This window comes from Mirounga angustirostris, unplaced genomic scaffold, assembly GCF_029215605.1.
Source record: "Mirounga angustirostris isolate CCGP_5_RB_7025 unplaced genomic scaffold, mMirAng1.0.hap1 SCAF_8, whole genome shotgun sequence".
In the NCBI taxonomy this organism is placed as follows: Eukaryota; Metazoa; Chordata; class Mammalia; order Carnivora; family Phocidae; genus Mirounga; species Mirounga angustirostris.
Genome location: NW_026991716.1, coordinates 133,718,484 through 133,743,604, shown reverse-complemented (window position 1 = coordinate 133,743,604; position 25,121 = coordinate 133,718,484). Strand labels below are relative to the sequence as shown.

Genomic DNA, 25,121 nt, shown 5'->3' with positions numbered 1-25,121 from the left:
ACTTGCCTGGACCAGACGGGCACTTACTAAATGTTCACTGAGCTAAACGGAATGCCCGGACCCATCGCCTCAGACCCCTTTCACCAACACCGCCCTCTCTCCAATGTTTTATTCCCCAAATGGCTTCCCACACTCACACCCCATATCGTATTTTCCTCAAGGCTTCGTTCACTTTGTTCCCCTGCCCCCCACCACAGTGTCCAATTGCCTAGATTCAATCCATCCTCTTTACCAGTTTGAAACTTTAAATATTTAAAATGAAGCCCACGTTTCACGAAGCCCTGAGGCAGCCCCGAGCCCATGGCCCCAGCCTGCTGCTTCCACTACATCCTCTGCCTCATTCTGACTGCCTCCTCGACCCGGGCCTCACGAACCACCGGGGGTGTGGGGGGGGTGAGGAACACACAGAACGCATCAGGATGCGGGGAAGCCATCTGGGGGGGGGGGGGGGCAAGACCACCGAAGAGCGGTGACGTTTTGTCCCTGTTTACTTGTTTAAAATAATAAACGGGAAGGAAAATAAAGTACTAACTGGACTTAATTTACAGCCCTTCCTCCCTCAGAACTTCAAAAGGAATCCAGCATGTGGTTGGCTGCACGGTCTGCTCCACATTGGATTTGCTCAAACGAAAACTGCGTCATCCTGCCTGCCCCCCAGAATCTCCAAAAGGCCCTGGGACAAGCCCATGGGACGGTCTCTTTCAAGCAGAGCACGGTACCACGCCACGCTATGAAGCTCAGCCACCATTACTAGCCGAGTGTCATTTTATCTTTTTATTTGGAAAGGGTGCATACAATGATCTTCTTCACCCAAGCACTTCAAAGAAAATCTGTTCCAGGGACTTTATCACGCATGATGTAATGGACTCTGTAAGTTCTGCTCTTACTAGGCTATAAAGGACTCTCTCTGCGGTTCTTGGGGTCTCCGGGGGGAAAGCGCTACATAAATATTTTTTTATGTAAAATAAAATAGAGTGACGTTGCGAGTTTTAAGTGGTAAGCGGAGAAAGCACGACTGCTCTTTTGACGAAGTTTTTAAAAGGTAGTTTAGAGAAAACTATACAGTTATGGGATATTCAAGAGATCGTGTTCTTACTGGTCTTGATTTGAAAATACCTTTGCCTTTGTAGCTTTGCCCAACATTCTCTAGTCAAAGATCATCTCATAAAAATAAATCTAAGCATGTGCTTTTTTATCCCCTTTACGTTTCATACTCTCTGCGCCTGCAAGTCGGGAGCTAACAGCCCTCTTCACAACCAGCGGGCAGATCAGCGTAGGATACTGAGCATAGCAAATATAATTTGTGGCACCCACCACAAAGACCTCTGGGAAAACAGGACCCAAAGACAACCCTAAGAACCGCCTATATGGGGGCGCCTGGGTGGCTCAGTCGGTTAAGCGTCGTCTGCCTTCAGCTCAGGTGATCCCCGGGTCCTGGGATCGAGCCCTGTGTCAGGCTCCCTGCTCAGTAGGGAGTCTGCTTCTCTCTCTCTCTCTCTCTCTCTCTCCTTCTGCCCCTCCCCACTGCTCGCTCTCTGTGTCTCTCAAATAAATAAAATCATTAAAAAAAAAAAAAAAAAACTGCCAATATGGTGAGGAGAGTATTTTCAGGTGGAATTTTTTTTTTTGCATTTTTTTTAATATTATTTATTTATTTATTTGAGAGAGAGAATGAGAGAGAGAGAGCATGAGAGGGGGGAGGGTCAGAGGGAGAAGCAGACTCCCTGCCGAGCAGGGAGCCCGAGGCGGGACTCGATCCCGGGACTCCAGGATCACGACCTGAGCCAAAGGCAGTCGCTCAACCGACTGAGCCACCCAGGCGTCCCCAGGTGGAATTTCTAAAGATCAATCCCGACTGTTCCTTCTCAGAAATGTGCAAGCGCAACATGAGAAGGTAGCTGGGTACATAGGGACAAGGGGGAGCCAGGGAAGGAGGGAGGGGTCAGGCAGGGAGAACGGAAATGAAACTTCAGTCGTATCAGGACAGTATGCCTAAAATAACTAAGGATTCTGACAAAGAATGCATAATGTACTGCAAGTAGTAATTCAAAGGGCTTCCCTTCAGGCCATCCAACCATCAGCGACTCTTGGATATGCGTTCAGTTTATGTGAAAGGAACTCCCCCCCCACAGACATCACTAATTACTCATCTGTCAACTATAAAATACACTTAATGAAACTGCATTTAACGGAATAAAATTACATTTAATGAAAATGCGTATTTTTTTGAAGTCTGCTTGAACTTCCTGTTGCCATAAAAAGGAAAAGGAAAGCAAAAGGGGTGGAGGTGGGAGGGCAGGCCAGGAGCCTCTGAATGTTGCCTGATTTCCCTTTTCTCTCCCTGGAACTAGTAAGGACCTAAAGACTCCAAGGGGGACACCCCTTCAGAGGACGAAAGTATGGCTTTAAAGGTAAATATGAGAGAGCCAATAGAAGTTAAAACTACATTTCCTCCCATATGATCACCCCGAGATTGTTTTATTGGCGCACCATGAACACTCTGAGACACGTGAATCCACAAGTTTCACCCTCTGAGGACAGACAGACTATCACGGCTCCTGGATCCTAGAAATTCAGGACCACACATGAGCCGCGGTACACGGAAAACTGGGATAACCATTTCTCCTCCGCAAGCTTTCTGGTTTGCCAGGTAAACTTGACATAGCATCACATCTCTCCACGCCACACAGACCGAAAGCCGGGTGATGGGGACCGGCCTCGGCACCTAGCTCTTCCCCAACATGAGCAGGGGAGGCTGCTCAGTCAGGAGTAGGGGGATGGCAGAGAGAACGCAGGGTGAGCTCCTGGGGGCTGCACTCCCTCCACAGTGGTGTTCCTGCCAAACTCCCCAAGACCTGCCACCTCCCCACCTTCTGCCTGACAACTCCCTTCTCAGATCCTTGTTAATTGGTAGTTCATAGTTTGCTAGCAGGTACTCTTTAGATAAAGGGCACATTCTGTTTGAGAACAGTTCAATTCAGGAGTGTAGGATACTCGGAGATTCTACAGAATGATAGAAATTATATACTCTGAAATACATTTTCCGTATAAATTGTGAAACTTCGGTAGGGTCCCTCTGCACCAGGCCCTGGTAACCCCACATGCAGACCAGTGCCATCCCACCAACTAATGGCTCTGTGTCCACCTGTCCTCCAAGCCACTGCCTGATTAATCTTCTAAAGAGATGACATTCATCCCGCATTTAGGAAGAGAGATGCTAAAACTTTCACAGCCACATGCCTAAGGGCTTAGGGTGCATGAGCAAAGGAAAACAGATATTTAAAAGCTGCGTCTCCTCCTCCAAAATGCAAAAGCACAGAAACGAGGTATTTAATTCTGATATGAATGTGGAACTAGACCAGAGAAAGCATTCTCCTTAGCACCTTACCTGTTATAAACAGAAAAAAATATATACCGTTTTTTTTTGGAATCCATAGATGGGAATAGTTGTTTCACACCAAACCGTACTTCCCAAAGCCACCCTCTGTATTAGAATCCTCTCTGTCTAATCTTCTAGTGGTTTTATAATAAAAATTTTGGTCTGAAAGGGACAATATATGAGAGAATCAGCCAGGCAAGAAGGAACTAATCAATATCACGAAAAACGACTTGGTCACAAAATATTCCTTTGGATATATAGAACAACCAAAGGTTGTAAATAAAGCCTATTACATCATCGATGTCACAAAAGTGCTGCCATTAAGTTCCTGAAACAAGAAGCCACAGAAACGGTCTTCCCCAGAGGGGTATAAAGAAACATCGCGACCATTTGCATTCAAACTCAGATTTTTGCTGCGAGTGACATGAGCAATGAAAGACAACACACAAATAAGTAGTACCTGGTTTTCTATGGCCTTCCTATTCTTCGGGTCACTCACGATGGACAGCTGTAACTCTGCCATCTTTTTCATCTTGCTGTCCATATCTATCTTCTGAACGAGGTTCTTGGTCTGGTTCTTCAGGAGCCGAACCGTGTCCTCTTTCCCATGCTTCTTTGCAAAAAGGGATGCGCAAGCTGAATGTATGGCAGTGACCCAATTTTCCAGATCTGTCTGGCTAGTGGCCTAAACACGGGGGGGGGGGGGGGTGGAAAAAACCTATTTGGAATTGTTTTACCACAAAGTACTGTACAGAGTGGGAGGCTGGGCTTTGATGTGTAAAACTCAAGAAGTACCTTCACCTCATAAAAACTGTTTAATTTCAAAAAAACACACAACCACTCAGCTCAGGTTCGCTGGCTTCCTTGACTCCGGAGGGTCTGAGACAATGCCCAGAGCACAGCAGAAATAATCATGTAGCTCCAACTAGGACAGGACGACAAACTACAAACAAGCCATGAGCCAAGAGCAGAGGAGTAATCCAAACACCAGGGAATGGTCACTTAGCTCAGTGTCTTCACACGATGCTGTGCTCTAAAAGGTGCTTATCTTCATAATTTTAATAGGGTGAGAAAAATATTAGGGCTTAAAAAGTTAAACTCTGAAACCTGGATATGAAATTTCATCGACAGTATGAACTAAATTATGAAATGAATAAAAGCATTTGTGGGGATGTACACAGCATTAAAACAGTTGTCTTTAAGCACTGGGAATATACATAAGGGTTCTTCTTTCTCTGCTCTTCAGTTAACTTCAGACACAAGGACTATATGCAATTTTCACATAAGAAAAGATCTTAAAAATAAAGCAAGTTTGAATAAAGTACAATGGGCAATTATGATTCTTAGCAAATTATTATGATTCCACTCCCCTGATGTCCAGAAAAAAACACACACGTTCAAGCTATGGGTTGATCCTTCAATGATCTCTGGGATCATACAATAGGACCTACTGGGAAAATTTCTTAGAATTAGGGATATTTTGCCTGAATCACAAAATACTCATTTCACACTTGCCCCTGAGAAGTCCATGCAGATTTTTAATTTTTTTTAAAAAAGATTTTATTTGAGGGAGTGAGAGAGCACAAGCAGGGGGAGTGGCAGAGGGAGAGGGAGAAGCAGGTTCCCTGCTGAGCAGAGAGCAGGATGCAGGACTCCAATCCCAAGACTCATGACCTGAGCTGAAGGCAGCCGCTTAACCGACTGAGCCACCCAGGCGCCCCAGTCCATGCAGATTTAATCTAATGTTCTTACCTTCCCTACAATTCAGATTAACAGCAATTCATTACTTGGCTTTAAAGCATCATAGAAAGTCTAATCAACCTTTCTGTGAAGAGAAGGAAAATCAAATCTCAGGCCCTGAATCTTGTAAGTCAAGTTGGGGACAACAATGAGGCTAGAAGCCCAGCCAGTTTACCTGGTACTAGCAACAGGAAATCCTATGCAGAGAATTCTAGATTCCCAAAATCTGCAGAGAGAACACCAAGTTGTTCTACAGGGCTCCTGAGACCAGGAGTATCCAGGACCAATGTCATCGAGGCACCTGAACCAAGGACCTATGAGGGCTTCCATGACCCTTTTTGGTCAGATATAATCTGCAGCCCAAACTGGGTCTATACGCAGCACTGGACTGAGACTGGGAAGCACTTCAGAAACATACTTCACTTCCCTCACTTCCACCTCTTTTGAGTTAATCAATAACAGCACCAATAGTTATAGTTAGGAACAGTTAGAATTCCTTTAGCACTTAACACACAGAAATAGCACTTAACTACAGAAATAGTTAGAACTTCTTTATCACTTAACACATGCACATTATTAATCCTTCAAGTGATCCTATAAGCTGTTGTTATCCTACTGGCCGAAGGATCCAACGCTCAGAGCAGTTAAGTCCTCCAAGATGGCGTACATGCCCAATGACAGCACCAGGATGTCACACCCAAGGCTGACAACAACACCTTGGCATCCCACCATGCTCTTCAACGTTGCATTTGCTAGAAAACTGCTGAAAATCGTAACAGCAGATAACTTGAAATTTAACATCCTCAGGCCACTTCCACTGGAAAACGAGACCTTACAGCATTTGTCCATAAGGCTTTCCTGAAAAGCTTCTTTTTTCACTCCCACTGGGATTCTTGGGAAAAATCTAAAGCTCTCCTAGTCATATTCTGTAGGCTTCACTTGAAAGCCTCCACTCCGGGAATTTCAAACCTTGCACCACTAGATCATGAGCTACACCAGAACGAGGATCACGATTTTTCTCTCTTCATATCCTCAAGACCATCCCATGGGCCACAGCTTGGCACTTGAAGGGCGTCCCAAGAAATGCTTGCTGTATGAATGACTGGATGAACACAGGCCCCGTGGCACCTGACAGTGAGCAGAGGCCAATTCTCTTGCTTAAGCCTCAACCAAAGCCTACCTAAGCTTTTACCCTATTTCATTGCTAAGCTGTGCCTCTTCATTCTGTTCCTTCTCGTCCTCCTAGTACACTCCGTCCTTGGGATTGGAGTCCCTCGTACTGCCTTGACCCTCTGTCTAGAAAGCTCGGCAGTACCTGGAAAAGGTAGACATCTCCAAAGGAGTTGCTGAGGCAGAACACGTTTTCCTTCTTGGGATGTTCTGGGACAGACTGCACTATGCTGTCTTGTGCAAACAGTGCGCACCGAGGGGCACTGCTCTGATCCATGGAATTCTTCCCATAGGTCTCATAGAACAGCAGGGTGCAACCTACGAGAGAGAAGCAAAATGAATCCCTGACACAGTCCTGAGGATCTAGGAAAGTAGGGAGAAGGGGAAGGGAGGGAGGGAGGGAAGGAGGGAGGGAGATGAAACAGCCAACCATGTAATACAAAAGAGAATTCTGGTATCCAAAGTATGCCTCGTTGTATTAGCATAACTCAGGGTAAAAGGAGAGGTTTTTGTAAACATGATATCACAATAATAACAATACCAAGCATTTATCGTTGCTTACTCTGTGAGAAACTCTTCTAAGTTCTTCAATGGCTCATTCAGTCCCCACAGCAGCCCCAGAAGGTAGGTGTGGTTATTAACCCCATTTTACATATGAGAAACTGGAGAGGTTATACCCACTGTGCAGGTCCCACAGCTGGACTGTGGCCAAGCAGGGACCTAAACCCAGGCACTGACCCCAGAGCCCTCCTTCTCAACAACCACACTGCATTATTTAAGAGATCTGAATGTAGGAAGAAAACCCATGTTCATTAAATAAGGGAGCTTCTACACTTACAACTTGTGGTAACAAGAAAATGAGTTTACCTGCAGAACTTTGCCATTTATGAGAAAGTACCCAGTTAATTCTCCAAATGCCACATAAGATAACCTAATACTGGTGTATTCTTTTATCTCACAATAAAAGGAAATAACACTATAAATTTTACTAGTTTAAATGAAGAGGGGAAAATGAAACTAAATATCCCTCGATTTACAATAGGACGCTATATGACCCAGCAATTGCACCACTGGGTATTTACCCCAAAGATACAAATTTAGTGATCCGAAGGGGTACATGCACCCCAATGTTTATAGCAGCAATATCCACAATAGCCAAACCATGGAAAGAACCAAGATGTCCATCAACAGATGAATGGATAAAGAAGATGTGGTATATATATACAATGGAATATTATGCAGCTATCAAAAAAAAAAATCTTGCCATTTGCAACGATGTAGATGGAACTAGAGGGTATTATGCTAAGCGAAATAAGTCAATCAGAGAAAGACACGTATCATGTGATCTCACTGATATGAGGAATTGTTAATCTCGGGAAACAAACTGAGGGTTGCTGGAGTGGTGGGGGGTGGGAGGGCTGGGGCGGCTGGGTGATAGACATTGGGGAGGGTATGTGCTATGGTGAGCGCTGTTAATTGTGTAAGACTGATGAATCACAGACCTGTACCTCTGAAACAAATAATACATTATATGTTAAAAAAAAAAAAGAAGATAGTAGGAAGGGAAAAATGAAGGGGGGGGAATCAGAGGGGGAGACGAACCATGAGAGACTATGGACTCTGAGAAACAAACTGAGGGTTTTAGATGGGAGGGGGGTGGGGGGTGGGTTAGCCTGGTGATGGGTATTAAGGGAGGCACATTCTGCATGGAGCACTGGGTGTTATATGCAAACAATGAATCATGGAACACTACATCTAAATAAATAAACAAATAAATAAATAAGATGCTAAAAATGCTTGCAAATACATAGCTTTCCCCCATAAGCTAATGAATTATTGTAGATAGAAGTTATGAAGGATCTACTTTGATAATTAGATAGGAGTGCCCTCTAATTATTAGATGCAGTTCTTAAGCAAATTCTAAAATGCTCACAAGTATGTTCTCCTGTTGAAAAACCTTCATCCAATCACCACTTCTGAGCACTTCTCATGTGCTGAGCCCCAGCATCCAAATATGGCCGATAAGGTCCCCATCCCCCTGCTCTGCACAGCCTCTTACACTGATCGTAAAGAAGCATCAGCTGCTCTCAGCAGCACTGCGAATGAATGAGGTCCACTGCACGACTGTTTCCCCTCTGAGTTAGGAGTCTTCACTCATAAAAGTCTAATGTTTAAAAAAAAAAAAAAAAAAACTACTTCAGGCTAGCCAGTCTCACTTCCTCCTTCAAAAACCCATCTTAATCCGGACAGATAAGTTCAGATCCTGGAATCCAGCGCAGCACAGAAGCCAGGAGAACAAGATGCTGGCAGGTAGCTCTGCCCTCAGAAACAGCATCGCCGGGACAGCACTTTCCAGAACCCTCGGCGGTACTTAACGATCTCAAGAAGCACTAGCAACCCTTCTTCCTGCAAACAAAAGGCACCCACGCTAAGGCTAAGAGAGGCTTCCAGAAGAAGGGAAAGCAGCAGGAGGTCTCCAGCCAGGTCTGCTCCTGCGGAGCTGAGCCAGTCTCTTTTTGCAGGCACTGATGCACTTAGAAACAATGTCCCCAAATCCTTCCATCAGGAAAGGCCTGTCTGACTGCTGCTGAGTACGAAACCTGCCATTACCTGGGGACCCAAGGGCCAGGGTCAAGGTGACAGACCCATGCCAGTTCTGCCCAGTCCGAATTCTTTCCGATGGGTGAACATTCACTTCCCAGCTTCCCTACCATTGTACGCCCAGCGGCTGTGGTTTGAGTCATGACATCTAGAGGAAATGAACACAACCTTGGGCAGATGCCAACATGCCGCCAACTCGAACGCCCCATCTACCGTGGCAGCACAAAACCAAAACAGGACATGTCGTGTTAGACCCAGGCCAGGATGTAAAACCGTATGCACGATTTTGTTGCTATCGAATTTAAAGAACAGGAAATCAGTTGTAAATCTAGGACATCAAAGTTAACCTCATCTGTGTCTCCAATGCTGGGGCGATAAGGCTGAGGGAGAGGGGAGCACCCCTGTCCGTGGCGTCTCCTGCCCCCACACTCCCCAACCCAGGGCTGCGGCCACCAGCCCTGCCCGGTCCCCACCAGGACCCCGTGTTGGCCTGGAGGGCTGCTAGTGGAAGTTCTTCTCGCCACGGCAGCAGAAAGAGAAAACAGACTGGAACAGCAGTGGGAGTACGAAAATAGATGAAGTACCAGTAGAAATATCACCAGGGGAAAAAGAGAACTGGTCTTGTCTTCCCTCAAACCCACCTTTTCCTTGATACCCTCCCAAGCCACACTCATCACACCATCCGCAGCTGCCCTACCGCAGGGCAGAACCACCAGCATCCCCAAACTACTGCAGGAACCCCTCTCCTGACTCACCGGAAAAGACATATGGAAAGCAGAGTTACCTGTGTTAAAAATGTATGACATCCTCCAAGCCCTAAAAAACATTTATGGCCTTAGCACACTATACATTCAACACAGGTGTACAACCAGACAGCGGGCTTGTAGCTGCTCTCTCCAGATGCCATAGATAAATACTTGAAGAATTTAAAATTCTGCTTAAACGTACCTGCTTGTGTATATACATACATATACACGTGTGTGTGTGTGTGTGTGTATCTAAGATTAAACCAAATAGTTAAGTCCAAACATTGCAACTTGGATTCTAAGCCAAGAAAGTTGAATTCAACCTAGTGAATTCCCAGAGGAAAGAGGTATAGAAAGCCACATGGAAAAGGTTATGCTGGAAAAAAACATCTTTATCGTATGACTTTGCTTGGCTGCAAAGGAAAGGAAGCAATGTGTGCTTGATAACATTTACACTTACAAAGCACCCTTTCTCCGTAGGTCTCCATTATATGAGCAAGCGCCAAGTCAGCAGGGCACAGGCAAGAGCGCAGACCCTGGAACTGCCAGACCACTCGGGACCATCCCTGCCTCGGGAGTCAGCAGCAGGAGTCCCCGCGGTAGCCTCCAGGATGGAAAACCCGAGCCTGGAGGTGGGCTCTTCCAACTCTAAGGGAAACCTGCCTGAATCTCCTCCCCCAGGAAGCCTCCCACCATCTGGCTCTGCACAGATGTCTTCAGGAGCAGAGAAATCAGGAAGACAGCATCCTTTCACTTGCTCATGGCTCTGGTCACTGCTGTACTTTTAATTCAGAATCAAGTTGCCTCCCAACTATTGGTGCCATCCTAACCCCTGGGGAACCAGAATTCAGCGCCCCTTCCACAAGACTGTTGTTCACTGCCACCTCACTCCTTGTCTTCTCCAAGCTAAATGTTCCTAAATGCACACCATATAGCATGGCTCTAAACCCTCCTGCTGTCACCTATGGCCCCAGTTCTTAGGCCCCAACATAGACACACAAACACAAACCATCACCAGCCCCCACCACCAGGACGCAGTGGGGCGGGGGGCCGGGGGAGGGGATTCAGAGCCATTAAAACAGGCAGGGAATGACTTCCCAAAGCACCCATTTTAACAAACAAATTTTACATTAAAAAAATAAATACAATAGGGCGCCTGGGTGGTTCAGTTGGTTAAGCGACTGCCTTCGGCTCAGGTCATGATCCTGGAGACCCGGGATCGAGTCCCGCATCGGGCTCCCTGCTCAGCAGGGGGTCTGCTTCTCCCTCTGCCCTCTTCCCTCTCGTGCTCTCTGTCTCTCATTCTCTCTCTCTCAAATAAATAAATAAAATCTTTAAAAAATAAAAATAAAAATAAAAATAAAAAAATAAATACAATAAAAAAATAATCCAGATACACATCACATATGGAGTCGAGCACATCTCTTTCAAACAACATGCCAGAAGGAGGCAGCTTCAGACTGTGATTCATAATCAATCCCAGATGCTCGCGCTCCTGAGAAGACATTTTCACTCCCCCCTCCCCCCCAGTCAGAGATACTTCAGGTCGAACCTGTTCAAGAATCCCCACCTGGCTAACTAACAGGGCTCCTGCACTGTGGTGCCCCCAAGCACAGAAATGGCCAGCTCCACCCCAGGCAGAGGGAGGAGAGACCGCTGGGGCCGTAGAACCCAGGACAGCTGGAATGAGGTGGCCGAAGATCACATCCACTCTTTTAAATCCCATTTACTTTTATCTTGACTTCATCACATTGGAAACGAATTTAAGGAATGGCCTACAGCTCAATCCCCCAGATCTTCTTGTAATGCTCGGCAGCCACATCTCCCTGTCCTGTACTTGGACGGTTATTTGATTATTAAACCTGAGAGCATAACTTATCCCTTCAAATTGTATCTTGCTAGATTCAACCCCTTATTCCAACTCTCCACATCTCGCCCGTCATTCGGTGTAAGAACCTGCCTCCCCAGGATGCCCAAACGAGAGGCAAGCTCTTGGGCCTTCCTCACCACAATGTATCACAAGCTGGAAAAGAGGACTGGGTCTTGGGTTTTATAAACCCTCCATTTTGCTAGGTAAAGGTGTCCCTTAAAGACAAAATGCCTTCCAAACTGCATCTTTCCCAGACAGGCTTCTGGGTTATTATGAAATGGCTCCAGCTCCACAAGGCTGGGGTGGGGGCATCTCACCATTTCTACTGGGGGCGGGGGGGGTGGGCAAAGAAAGCAAGAAAGGAGCCCTGTGGGAGGGCTCCAGCCCTTTCACACATACTGTCTGCAGATAGGATTCCCATTTCTGCTTTCCCCCAGGATAGGGAAGGCTGTCTCCCAATAATGAGGCTAGGCTTTGAACACCACTCCATTCCTCTGACTGAGTCACAAGATGATTGTGCAGACGTGCCAGAGGCCATGAGGCTGCTCTTCCTGCTTGCATCTGTATAAACCATCTTTACATCTGTATAAATCCACACTGTGCTGACCTGGAGCCTCGCTCCTCCTCAGGACATTTAGATCCCTTCCAATCTATACATCCGCAATGAGCAAGGCAATTGTAATTTTTAAATGGCAATGCCTAGAAGAAACTTTCATCATCTTAACAAAACAAATCCTTACTCCTATTTCCTTTACATTAAAAAAAAAAAAAGCCATTTGTTTGTGATGATAACAATTAGACTTTCTTAGTTTACAAAGGTCAGAGGACACAAATCAGATAATCCCGATGTTCTTTGTTGTACAAGCTGAGAAGGATACTTGTGAAGAATAGGATACTCAGGATCTACATTTGGTTACTTATTTGGAATATTTTTACCTCCAGATGCAGAAAAAGTATTAAAGAATGGTACAGAAGGGGCGCCTGGGTGGCTCAGTTGGTTAAGCAACTGCCTTCGGCTCAGGTCATGATCCTGGAGTCCCTGGATCGAGTCCCGCATCGGGCTCCCTGCTCGGCAGGGAGTCTGCTTCTCCCTCTGACCCTCCCCCCTCTCATGTGCTCTCTCTCTCTCATTCTCTCTGTCTCAAATAAATAAATAAAATCTTTAAAAAAAAAAAAAAAGAATGGTACAGAAATACCTATAAAATGATAAGCTGTAACTATTAAATTCAATCACTAAGTATTAGAACGAATACTATATATGAATATTACATAAGCCATATTACCCAGGTTTGAGAAAGTATCTGTAGCAAAGCATGCTGGGAGATTTTGTACCAAATCCCTTCACTTTTTTAAAGATTTATTTACTTATTTATTTGACAGAGAGGGAGCACAAGCAGGGTGAGCGGCAGGCAGAGGGAGAGGGAGAAGCAGACTCCCCGCTCAGCAGGGAGCCCGATGTGGGGCTCGATTCCAGGACCCTGGGATCATGACCTGAACCGAAGGCAGTCACTTAACCAATTGAGCCACCCAGGCACCCCTCAAATCCCTTCACACATTGACACAAATTAACCCTGGACTGACTGGCGCCTCCTAGGAGAGGGGCCAGCTGGAAGAAATGATTCCAGTGGCCCCCTTGAGTCAACAATGCACTGACCTTTCAGTGTTACCCAGTACTGTTTCCACTTCCTCCGGGCCACCAATTCGAGCTTCCTTTCCTTCTGCAAAGTGACAAGGGGTTTGAAGAACAGCCATCCAGCTTTTCGGACCACCCCTTGCTCCTTCTCGAAGAGCAGATCAAGTTGCTCCAAAGAGCTGAGGGACCCGCTGCTGGAGTCCGCGGTTTCTGTGGACGTTTCTACATTCTCTGTGTTGGTCCTGCTCATTTCTAGCTCCCGCATGAAATTCTCATAAATGTTCTGTTGGAGGGGATCACTGCCAATTGCATGAGCAGATTCGCTTCTCTGGGACAGGATCTGAGCTGAGCCCCCAGACCAAGGTGAAGGAGACACCTGGAAGGGCCCCTGTGCGTCCACATTCAGTCCATCTGAGCGGCTGTCAAAGTAGTCACTGCCTTCCTTGGACCTCGGTTCCTGTGAGCAATGCAGATGACCACCCATCAGAGGTTACATACATCCAAGGCATCCCTTCCCCAACCCTGCAAATGTATCATACCAGTGGTTGCTAATGCTGCTGCCGAAAAGCAAGATTCTTTTAACAAAAATGCATCTTCAATCATCAAGTCACCAAACCAGAAAGAACTGGAGAAAGAGCGTTGCCCCGCCCAATCTACAGCCAGTGGGTGGAGTCAATGCTTAAAGATATGAACAAAATACTCCTGACTATCCTAAATCTAACCTATGCTGAGAATTAAGAAATCAACTAGCATATTTATAACACATCAGTGAAGATTTCTAGGCTGACATTGCTTTGCTAACTGTGAATCAGGGTCTTCCTGGAAGGAATTCATGCTCTTGCAGTCTGTCTTCCTCCTGGATCCTTTTAAAGCTAAAGTAGAAAATCTCTAGTTACAGGGTCAAGGGGGGTAGGGAATAGCAACTAGGGTGTTGTTAGGTGTTGTTACGCAAACTTCTCTTCCTCTGCCCAAAATAGTCAGTCCCCAGCTTCTCCCTACCTCCACCCATATCAAGACTTGAGGATCTCTAGCATCTTATTTTCCTTCTTCACAGAGTAAAAACCATGCACCTGGGATTCTTCGTCTACAAAAAGTATTTGCTAGTAACTGTTGTTTTTCATAAATACTGGCTTTTTTACTTAATTTGGGAATTTCTTCTGTAAAAAGAATATATTCATTCACTCACATCCTTTCATTTGAACATCTATTTTATTCTAGGTATTGGGGATACCAAAGACATGATTCTTAACTTCAACGCGTACTACAACATAAAATCAGACATAGGCAGCTCTAAATAAAATTAATATTTTATAATAATGGCTGCGCCCTATGAAACTACAATGCACTGACAGTCAGTGGCCATGCAGAAAGCTGGAAACATGGACTGTGTCCTCATTTAGAGGGGTCTAGTTATTTGAGAATAACTTTCAGACAGGCCATTCACTGGTAAATATCAGTAACTACATTTTCCAGCAGAAAGTGAGCCTAATTTAAGACTCAAAAGACACTAACATTCCAAATTTAGAGCTTAGACTAAGGTAAGTCTGCAGAGCAGTGCTAAGCACACACATCCACTCAGCTGCTAGTAGGCTTTCCATTATATTGCCTTACCCATTAAAATAAAAATGAGGGGAAACTGAGTCAAGGACCACCGACCAAAGGCCTTATTTTGAATATTCCACTGTGTGGAGGGGTTTTCCTTCCAGACATTCCATCCAGAAATCCAGTAGCAAGTATTTGCTATCTTTTGTAGGAAAATCAACTGGAGAGTGCTTCCAAATACCCAGGGGCTATAAACAACAGGGGCTACAGCCCCAAGCACAGCTATTACTAACAAAAATATCATTCTCCACTTGCGTTTACACTATGTCCCGTAGTCGTATTTATTTATACACAGATGCTTATGCAAGAACAGAGCAAATAAGCCAGCTGTGGTGAGTCACTTAGAGAAGAAACTTTCAAAACAGTGTAAGATTTTTTTTTTTAATTGTCACTTTGTTGCTCTTCAAAAACTCCTAAGAGGTGAAGGAATACTTCTCATTTAGCTAGCATTAACATCATTTCAGCTATGAATATGACTCGGACTCACAGCCCCCAAACACTGGGATGCCTCGGCACAAGCTATAATGGGGTGTTTCAAAACAAGCCAAACTGCCACAGAAAGACGCTTAGGTGCCAAACTTAAATGTGACCTATAAACATTCTTGACAGTGTTTCTCGTAAGAGAGTCTTCCAGTTGCAGTTGTAGCACTGACTTTTAAATGTTCCACCACAGCAAAGTATGACAAATTTTCCTCCGTTAAGAAATGAGAAAATAGGGCGCCTGGGTGGCTCAGATGGTTAAGCATCTGCCTTCGGCTCAGGTCATGATCCCAGGGTCCTGGGATCGAGGCCCACATCGGGCTCCCGGCTCAGCGGGGAGCCTGCTTCTCCCTCTGACCCTCTCCCCTCTCATGCTGTTTCCCTCTCTCTCGCTCTCTAAAAAATAAATAAAATCTTAAAAAAAAAAAAAAAAAGAAATGGGAAAATATTGCATTTTACCATTTGTAACGGAGTCTTAGACATGACCTTTCCCAGTTTCTAACACATTTCTAAAGCTTTCTATGGAGAATCCTAATAGCCAGTGACTGATTTTCAGGCTAACAGGAATGAGGGAAAGGACATCCATCCCTAAATCAGCTCAGCTAGATTTCCTGATCACCGTGCTATGGGTGTGAAACCAAGGAGTCTTGTTATACGTGTACACAAAGCAGTCTGATTTCCATTTCTCTGCATGCAACTGGATAATCCTAAGCAACAGATAATCTGACTTCATGACCAGGGCACTACAGCAAAGAGGAGAGAGGGTCTCAAGAGAGTTGAGTCACTCTTGGGAGCTAAAAGAAAATTCCTGATCATCATTCCTCACTTTCTAGGTAAATGTATCAAATTCACACCCTGACATTCTTCACATGCCTTTTTCCTTCATCCCACAGTAGAGACCACCAGCTCTCTGTGACCACGCAGTCCTCAAAGAGCCGCGAGGTCTAAAATTAAGAGGGCCCAAAGGCCAGGGCCTCTGCATCCTGAATGTTCTCTGTCACTGCTGCCCACCAAATATGCCTGGCCCTCCACCTGGGCCCAGGGCAGGGTCATTCCTTCTCCCTCTCCCTCCCCCTTCCTCCGAGTTAGGTATGACCATGTGACTTGCTTTGGCCAATAAATGTGAACAGAAGTGAACCATGGAAGCTTTACACACGATTTTCTTTCTCCTGCTGTCATGGCTTGGGGTGTTCCAGCTGGAACTGCTCTGTGGCCCTGGGGTCCCAGAGAGGAACAATGCAGACCAGAGTGACAGCATGGGAAAGAAAGAAACTTTGCTCGCGCTAAACCTCGGAGATCTGAGAGGTTATGCTGTTACCTCAGCATAACCCAGCCCACCCTGACTGATATAACTGAAAGTTCACCCAGGAGAGGATCAAGGATTCACAGTACAGCTCCATTAATAGGAAGGGTTTATTGGCATCAAACACATACTCCTCTCTAGCACATTCTCTCTCTCTGATTAGTTTGATATTCTTTTTCAGTTGTGCATGTTTTTTCACTAATGTGTCTGCTTTTAGGGTCTAACTCACCCAACTGGTTGAAAGCCCTAAGAAGAAAGGGTTGCTCTTTTTATATCACTTTTTAAAAGTCATAACAAGTAAATCTATCCATCATAGTAAGGGTTTCTGGACCTTGGCCCTGCCGGCAGACAGAAGTTTGTGTGCATGTGAGAGAATACGCATTCATTTGGTGCCAATATTATAATACACTTGCAGAGGGATGCCTGGGTGGCTCAGTTGGTTAAGTGTCTGCCTTCAGCTCAAGTCATGATCCCAGGGTCCTCGGATCGAGCCCCACGTCAGGCTCCCTGCTCAGCGAGGAGTCTGCTTCTCCCTCTGCCTGCTGCTCCCCCTGTTTGTACTCTCTAAGACAAATAAAATCTTCTTAAAAAAAATACACTGTCGGGACGCCTGGGTGGCTCAATCGGTTAAACGTCTGCCTTCGGCTCAGGTCACGATCCCAGAGTCCCGGGATCAAGTCCTGAATCAGGCTCCCTGCTCAACGGAGAGCCTACTTCTGCCTCTCCCTCCACCTGCCACTCCCCCCTGCTTGTGCTCTCTCTCTTTCTCTCTCTCTCTCTCTGACAAATAAATAAATAAAATCTTTAAAAATTTTTTTAAAAAAATACACTGTTGGAAATTTTGCTCCATGCACTGACTACATTTTTAAGGATCTAAATCTGATCTTTGCTGTAAATCACGAAAGGAAAACAAACAAACAAAAAAATGACCAAAAAAACTGGCATACTTGCCAGAAAAATTCATCTTGCTCACCTTTATAGATTATCAATTGTGGGAACATAAGCAAAACTAAAAAGCTGCCTGCACAGGACATTGTTTAAAAATCCAAAGCCGTTTACTTTAACATTCAATAGGCCCAAAGTAATTACCAGTGGCTATCAACAATATCTTGGCCACGTGTCTAATTGGAAAAAGCTCACATATGAGGTTTAGCAGAAATGACTTTGGTCCTGGCTTCTCCACCAACTAGCCATGTGTCTTCAGGGAGGACCCTCAAATTCCTTAAGCCTTACTTTCTTAATTTTTAAAATGAGGGGAAGTCCTTTCCAGCTTTCAAGTTCGGATTCTTTGATTATATAACCAGTCTGTTCTTAACTCCACAGGCTTACAAACCATTCAGGGCGAAGTCTCTGGATGATCCAGACTTGAAGGTCACCTCCCATGGGGGCAGTGAGGGCCTGAACGGGACAGAACGCAGTCAATACACAGTGACTACTGGTCTGCCTTTAGCCGAACTGAACCTGAATGAGACTCGGTACAGCAGTGTGTGAGCCAGGCCACAAACGTGGACAGGTGAGAAACATCCTCTATGCAAACAAGAGATGTGGAATAACCAGCTCAATGCCAGGATCAATTAGGGGCTAAACTAAGGTAAAGTAAATGGTAGAGTATAAAGAAGTGAGGAGTAAGGAGTCAGCAAATTACTACATTCGGGGATATGAAGAGTTCCGTGGCAGGATGGTGATCATCTGTTCTTTATCTCTGGGTAAAGGGGTAGCCAGGGGCAACAAAGCACAACACGCGAGGGGTGCTGGTGGTGTACCTCATGCATAAGAAGGAAATAACTAACGGTAAGTTTTATAGATCTAACACAGTCTACTCAGGGAAGTCATCTTCTTGTTCACCCCTAAATTGCTATATAATTTTGTAATTACGTATCTATCTAGGATGGATAAAATGCAGTTTTACTAGAGACAAACTGCCCACTCAAATTCTCTTCAATAATGTGCCTTATATTGTGCAAGCTAAGGGAAAAAAAAAAAAGCTTTCTTCCTTCTACAAATAACTAAAAGTAGAAACAAACAAAAAAGTCACAAGCAAAACAACTAAAAGCCTAGCAATTGCCACTAGTTACCTAAAAAGGCAACCTATTACTCTCCCTCCCCGTGACTAAGCCACTTTGTTTCCCCATTACAACTTTATACATCATTATTCTGTATAAGTATTATCATCATCACAATTCTTATTTTGTCAGGCATTATATTTTTGCTATTACATGTTCTTGGGTACAAGATGTTTTCAAAACTGTCTGCTATCCCCACTGGAAGGTGGTGAGATAATTTTTTTTTTGGATGTACCAAAAAAATGTTAATTTCCCCAAAGTGATGTCAAGTTCAGGAAGGCGACTCATCCCAAAATAACGATCTAGCTCCCCTTTCTGTTTAGGCTTCAAGAGTGACATCTAGCAAAATTCTCAGATGGTCAATTCATTGAGGAATTCTCTGGAACGCTCTACTAAGGACAGTCTGGCCACGCCTTTGGACGAGGCCTGTGGCGTTCACACCAGAGCACGGGAGGTGAGCTCACACAGGATCAGAGAGCGTGAAGCTGTGGGTTAAGAGTAAAAGTGCACACCTGAAGCAAAAGAGAAAAAACACCCCCCCCCCCCCCCGCCGCAAACAAGAGGCGCCTGGTCTGAGCCTCAACCCTTCGCTTTGCTGAGCTCTGTTAGCCTCAGGCCAGCGCTGGGGCAGCTCCTGCAACACTCCCATCGAACAGACCAGGCAGCTCGAGGGAACCTTCCCTCCCACCCTAAGGTTTCCTCACCTGGAGCTTCCTTTTCTTTCTGGAGAGGCTCCCCGTCCAGTCGCTGATGCGGCGCATGCGGGCTTTGAGCGTGTCCTTCTTGGAGGGGTCCTCGCTCAAGGCCTTGGCCTTGCGGCAGGGGAGGGTGAAGGACGAGTACGGGCCGGGGTCCCTGCGCTCCACCCGGGACGGCACGTCCATGTCCGAGGCGAAGGACACGCGGTGGCTGAGGCCGGCGTGCGCGCCCACGAACTCGCCCGACAGCCGCAGGCCCGAGGGCGCCGGGCTGGGGTCGCGGTAGAGCTCCCGGAGCGAGCCCAGGGACGAGCTTTGGTTGAACGGCTTTGGGGCCCCGGGCGGCGGGAAGTCGGCGCAGAGGCGGGGGGCGGGCGTGCCGGGCACCAGCAGGGAGCCCTCGGCCTCGCCGGCCTCGCCGGCCTCGCCCGCGGCGCCCCAGGGGCAGTCGTACCAGGAGGACTCGGAGCTCAGGGAGCTGCCCTTGCTGGAGCGCGGGCGCGAGTGCGGGGGCGAGTCGGGCCCGGGGCCCAAGGTGGGCGAGTAGCGCAGCAGCCGCACGGGGCCGCCCGCGCCCCCGGGGGGCCCTCCGCCCTGCAGGCCGCCGCTGTGGAACTCGACCCGCAGACAGCCGTCCAGCCTCCCCAGCGTCTTGATGAGCACCCGGGGGCTCTTGCGGTCCTCGGCGCACGGCCCGGCCGCCGCGCTCCCGTCCCTCCCGCGGCAGTTGCGGAGGTGTCCCCTGCGCTCCCTCGAGGCCACCAGGGCGTCCGGCCGCCCGTGGCCGGCAGCGTGGAAGCCGTTCCCCGCGGGGAGGGCCGTGCTGGGGCTCTGGAAACCGCTTCCCGAGGCGTCCGTCCTGGGCCTGGCGTAGGCACTGCTTTTGGGGACTTTGCCTGTGGGCCCGCCCAGTCGGGACGCGTACGGCTGATGGCTCTTAAAGTGAGAAAGGCAGCTCCGGGCCAGGGACCTGGACCTGTAACCCGCTCCGCTGCCTCCGTGCCCGCATCCGTGCAGTGACTTGTCGTCCTTCGCATGAACGCTGCGTATCTTCAGGGAGCAAGGCTTTTGCTTAGCACCAGTGATGGTATTGCTATGATTTTTAGATCCTTGAAGGGTGTACTGGCTTTCAGAGTTCCCCATTTTAACCTAAATTAAGAACAGTAGCTAGCATCAGTAAGAAACGTGACCTAAGTTAATTCCGTTATGACAGAACTGTCTAAAAAACAAAAAAGAAAAAAAAGTTCCACACATTACAAAAGAACCAAGCAACTTTTTTTTTTTTTTTTCCCTGTGCCTCATCCAACTCAGAGAAGTAGGGACAAAAGTTACCTACTGAATTGGTTCTCTTCAGGCCATGCAGGTCATCAACCAAATAAACGATACTGCATGCCTGTGTGCTCGTTGCGTTAAGCACATAATCTGTTGTAGGATATTAATTCAGACATTGAACAGGCATAAAGGTCAGCTTAAGGCAGAGACCTCCTTTAGGCTTGGTGCTGAGAGGTTCTGAATGACCCTTGAACAGAAACATGAGGGAAAAACATCCTTGCTCTGGCACTCCGATACACTGATTCTTCAGTGATCAGAGAGAGTGATTTCCATTATACACAAACTACTAGAAGAGCAAATACCACACCCCAATAGAAGAGACTACTGCCCATTTTTAATAACATGAGTTCAGGTACCACACTCTGTTGGGGCTTTGATATATCACACAGAGTAGGAACACCACAAAAGGAGTCCCCCAAAACTAGGTTGAGATAAAAACAGGGGAGAGTAGAGAATAAAAGCTCTCATTTGGGGCAGAAAAACATTTTAATAAAACTAATCTCTAGTGCCTCTCTAAAGCCTTTGAGGGTCCTCATTTTAGAACATGATGAGGAATAAAGTTGGAAGCTGACTTATCAGAATGTGGATGTCTGAAAAAACTTTAGATTCTATTCATTCTCTGTAAAATCCCAATGTGTTCAATGAGTCTGTTAGTTAAGCCAAACACGCAAGTCGAAATTTGAGCCAAACCTTCCCCCTCTGTTTTTCACTCTAACCAGTAGATCACTATTTGAGGCAAGTTGGAGGTCACGTTTCCAGTTCCACTTCAAAATATATTTAGTAGGTTTTTAATTTTACTTCTTTTACACCTAAGAATGTACAGCCACGAACAAAAGTCAAATGGATTGACTTTTCTTTGGTGGGAGTTAGCAAACACATTTTAAAACAAAAATAACCAGATCGAACAAACTTATTACCTTGATCACAGTCGTGCCCCTTGAAGTGAACCACAACTCATGGGAGCTGGAGTTACCTGAAGTTCTAGTCTGTGCTCGGAGGAAGATTAACAGTCAGTAGGCTTTACGGGGTCCTAGAACAAGGCAGCATGGTTAACAAGTATGGCAAGTGAGTCCATGAAATGATCCTGAAAAACAGAAATACCAGAAAACTGTCAAGCATTTTACACCAAGCTCCCAAAAGGTAAAAACAAAGGTTTCGTGTAAATGATATGAAGAAACCACCAGTGTCCAGAATCAGTGTCAGGATAATAAATGAAATGTCTGTGAATTGCTTGATTCATCAGAGGTGTTGGAAGATATAAAGGAAGCTAGAACTGCCCATCCAATCTTGTAAAGGCCATTAACTCAACACACGCTCAGTAGGCAAATGCGTGTCTTTGTTTCAGGGGAGGGCAGGTGACGGGGCTGGCATGAGTCACAGCTCATCTGTCACCACCAGTAGGAAAACAACTTGCAGACTCTGCACGCTGATGGGACGGCAGGAGCATCATCCTGACAGGACAACCGTGCATTGTTCTCTATCTGACTCAGCAGTAAAAACAAAATGTAGAATCGCAGTGAAACAGTCCTTGGACAAAGTAACTTCCCTTATAGAGGTTGGCCCCCTAAAGGAGATTAAAAGTTCCTCTCCTGCATAGGTTTGGGCTTTTCTGCACAAGAGGCAGGAGCAGGAGACCCACCTTGGAGGGTGGGATGACAGGCTGGGGGTGCTGCCATCTGGCGGTGTTCACTCCCGAACACAAAGCCTCAATGTTCCCTGCAGACCGAGAGAGCGGAGCAGTGGGCGTTCAATTGTGACTTTTTTTTCCCATTCAAAAGAAAAAATTATTTGTGTTAAAATACACATCGCGTAAAACTGACCATCTTCACTGCTTTATAGTGCACAGTTTGTAGTTAAGTCCATTCGTATGGTTCTGCAGCCGATCTCCAGAACTCTTAACCTCACAAAACTAAATCTTCCCACCCCCCTCCCCAGAGCCCCGGCACCCACCATTCTATTTTCCGTCTCCATGAATTTGATACTCAAGGTAGCTCATGTAACTAGAATCACACAGCATTGGTCTTCTTGTGACGGGCCTACTTCCCTCAGCAGAATGACTTCAAAGCTCACCCATGTTGTAGCTTACGTCAGAATTTCCTTCCTTTTCAAAGCTGAGGCATATTGCATTGCATGTATACACCCCATTTCGTTCATCTACTTACCCACCAGTGCACCCCCAGACTGCTTTCCACCTGCTGGCCCCTGTGAATGCTGCTGCTATGAACAGGGGTACACAAACTTCTGAGACCCCGCTTTCAGTCCTTTGGGGTATACACCCAGGACCGGAACTGCTGGCTCCTACGGTAATTCTGTGTTTAATTTTTTTTTTTTAAGATTTTATTTATTTATTATTTGACAGAGAGAGACACAGCGAGAGAGGGAACACAAGCAGGGGGAGGGGGAGAGGGAGAAGCAGGCTTCCCGCGGAGCGGGGAGCCCGATGCGGGGCTCGATCCCAGGACCCTGAGATCATGACCTGAGCCGAAGGCAGACGCTTAACGACTGAGCCACCCAGGCGCCCCTCTGTGTTTAATTTTTTACGAACCAGCACGCTGTTTTCCGTAGTAGCTGCACCACTGTACCACCAACGGTGTGCAGGATTCCTGTTTCTCCACACTCTTACCAGCACACGTCGTCGTCTGGGTGTTTGACGGTGGCCGTCGACACGCAGGACGGGACCCCTCCTGCAGCTCCAGTGTGCACCTTCTCTAACGACCAGTGCTGCTGACCGTCCTTTCATGTGCTTGCTGGCCATCTGTACGGCTTCTCTGGAGGGTTATTTAATGAAGCACCAGCCCTAAGTTTCTCCAATAAGGCCAAAGACACAAGTCTGCCTGAGACTACTGTCTACTCTCACATGTATATTTTAAATTGGGGGGCGGAGAGGGGGGATGTCAAAGTGATCTTTCACTTTGGCAGTAGCAGGAGGGTCTACGAGCATCTCACTCACGGGGCCTGAAACGGCACCTGCTACACTACCGACCACTTCTCGTTCGGTGGGCCCTCACACACGTATCTAAAAGAGGGAATAGCCGCTGGGTGAGATGTCGCTGAAACATGGCCCCCGTGACCACTCTGACCCCGGAACTGGATCACAAGAACCCCACCTTTTTTTCTTAGAAAGGGGGAGGGGCAGAAGGAGAAAGAGAGAGAAAATCCTAAGCAGGCTCCACGCTCAGGGCAGAGCCCGACACGGGGCTCAATCTAACGACCATGAGATCATGACCTGAGCCAAAATCAAGAGTCAGACACGTAACCGACTGAGCCACTCAGGTGCCCCAAGAACCCCACCTTTTAAAAGTTCAAAATCTGGGGCGCCTGGATGGCTCAGTTGGTTAAGGGTCTGCCTTCGGTTCAGGTCATGATCCTGGGGTCCTGGGATTGAGCCATGCATCGGGCTGCCTGCTCAGTGGGGATCCTGCTTCTCCCTCTGCCTGTCCCCCTGCCTGCCTGTGTGCGCTCTCTCTCACTCTCTAATAAATGAAATCTATAAAAAAAAAAAAAAATTAAAAATAAAAGCTCAAAATCTGAGTTGTATTTTCTCCACTACATCTTGAACTCGAAGTGGCCAGAGTCGCTCCTGGAAGCTGCCAGGGAGACCTCTCCCATGAACAGATAGCAAGGAGCCTCTCTCTTGTGCTTGTTTACTTTGCTCAAGACCAAGGCCCGGTGATGACCCCAAAGGTGAAAGGCTCCACGGTCACTCACCCACAGCCGCCTACTCTGTCAGGCCCTTGTGACCTGAAGGCCACATGCCCAAAGACCAGCACACACGGCGCTCACGCCAAGCTCTCCAATATCACTGGCACTGGCAAGACCACTGAGAGGCCCCCTTTGTCAACTGCTCAAGGACGCACAAAGACCAGGAATCAAAGCCACAGAATGGCTCCAGGGTGAAGCTCAGTCCCCAGCAGCAGATTATAACCTCAACTCTTCTTACTACTTTTGAAATCAAGTAGCTTAACTTTCATGTCATGTTATATTTCAAAAACATAGCCCTGGACCCTGTCCCTTTCCAGACACTGTCCACCCAAGGCCTGCAAACTTGGGGCTCATTCAGTACACACCTGTTGAACTAAATGAACCAACTTCGCACAGTAGAAGGTTGACTCGACCACAGACTGAGAGCAGGAATCATTCCCAACTGGGTCTGGCCAAAAGACCGACATATATGCCCACGAGGACATGTTTCGATCATGAACACAACACTCCTCAGGGAAAAGCAGACGGGGGATGACAGAGGCGGAGAGCAATGTGCACTGTTGCCTATGGGAATGCCTACCAGCCGTTCAACATCTCCAGCCAATCCCGGCAGGAGAAAACCAGCCTTAAACTAGAACGAGAAGAGTTTATTCAATATTTATGAGGCATTTATTGACAGGAAGGGTAATCTCTGAGGGAAACAATTATCCCTGAAGAGTATGGCAAAACTGAACAGATATTATCAGTCAGGCTTCAGCTATGATTTTTGTCTGGAAAAAAAGAGAATAAATAGGCCAAGTGT

The 25,121-nt window shown here is 46.6% G+C and overlaps 1 protein-coding gene across 27 annotated transcripts in view; it reads right to left on the bottom strand.

Moving 5' to 3' along the window:
* Positions 1–25,121, bottom strand: part of TIAM2 (TIAM Rac1 associated GEF 2) — a 268,448-nt gene that overhangs the window by 91,372 nt on the left and 151,955 nt on the right. For 13 of the 27 annotated variants that reach the window (XM_064598246.1, XM_064598239.1, XM_064598241.1 and 10 more), the window contains 6 exons: positions 22,257–22,374; positions 21,535–21,701; positions 19,292–20,434; positions 13,161–13,596; positions 6,435–6,607; positions 3,840–4,064 (listed from right to left, as the gene is read on the bottom strand). In XM_064598246.1, the coding sequence (XP_064454316.1) occupies positions 3,840–4,064; positions 6,435–6,607; positions 13,161–13,596; positions 19,292–20,428 (1,971 nt within the window). In that variant the 5' untranslated portion in view covers positions 20,429–20,434; positions 21,535–21,701; positions 22,257–22,374. Of the gene's footprint in view, positions 1–3,839; positions 4,065–6,434; positions 6,608–8,899; positions 9,032–13,160; positions 13,597–19,291; positions 20,435–21,534; positions 21,702–22,256; positions 22,375–23,240; positions 23,386–25,121 lie in introns of those variants that run through there. The other 14 variants (XM_064598250.1, XM_054505609.2, XM_064598257.1 and 11 more) reach the window with 7 other exon arrangements.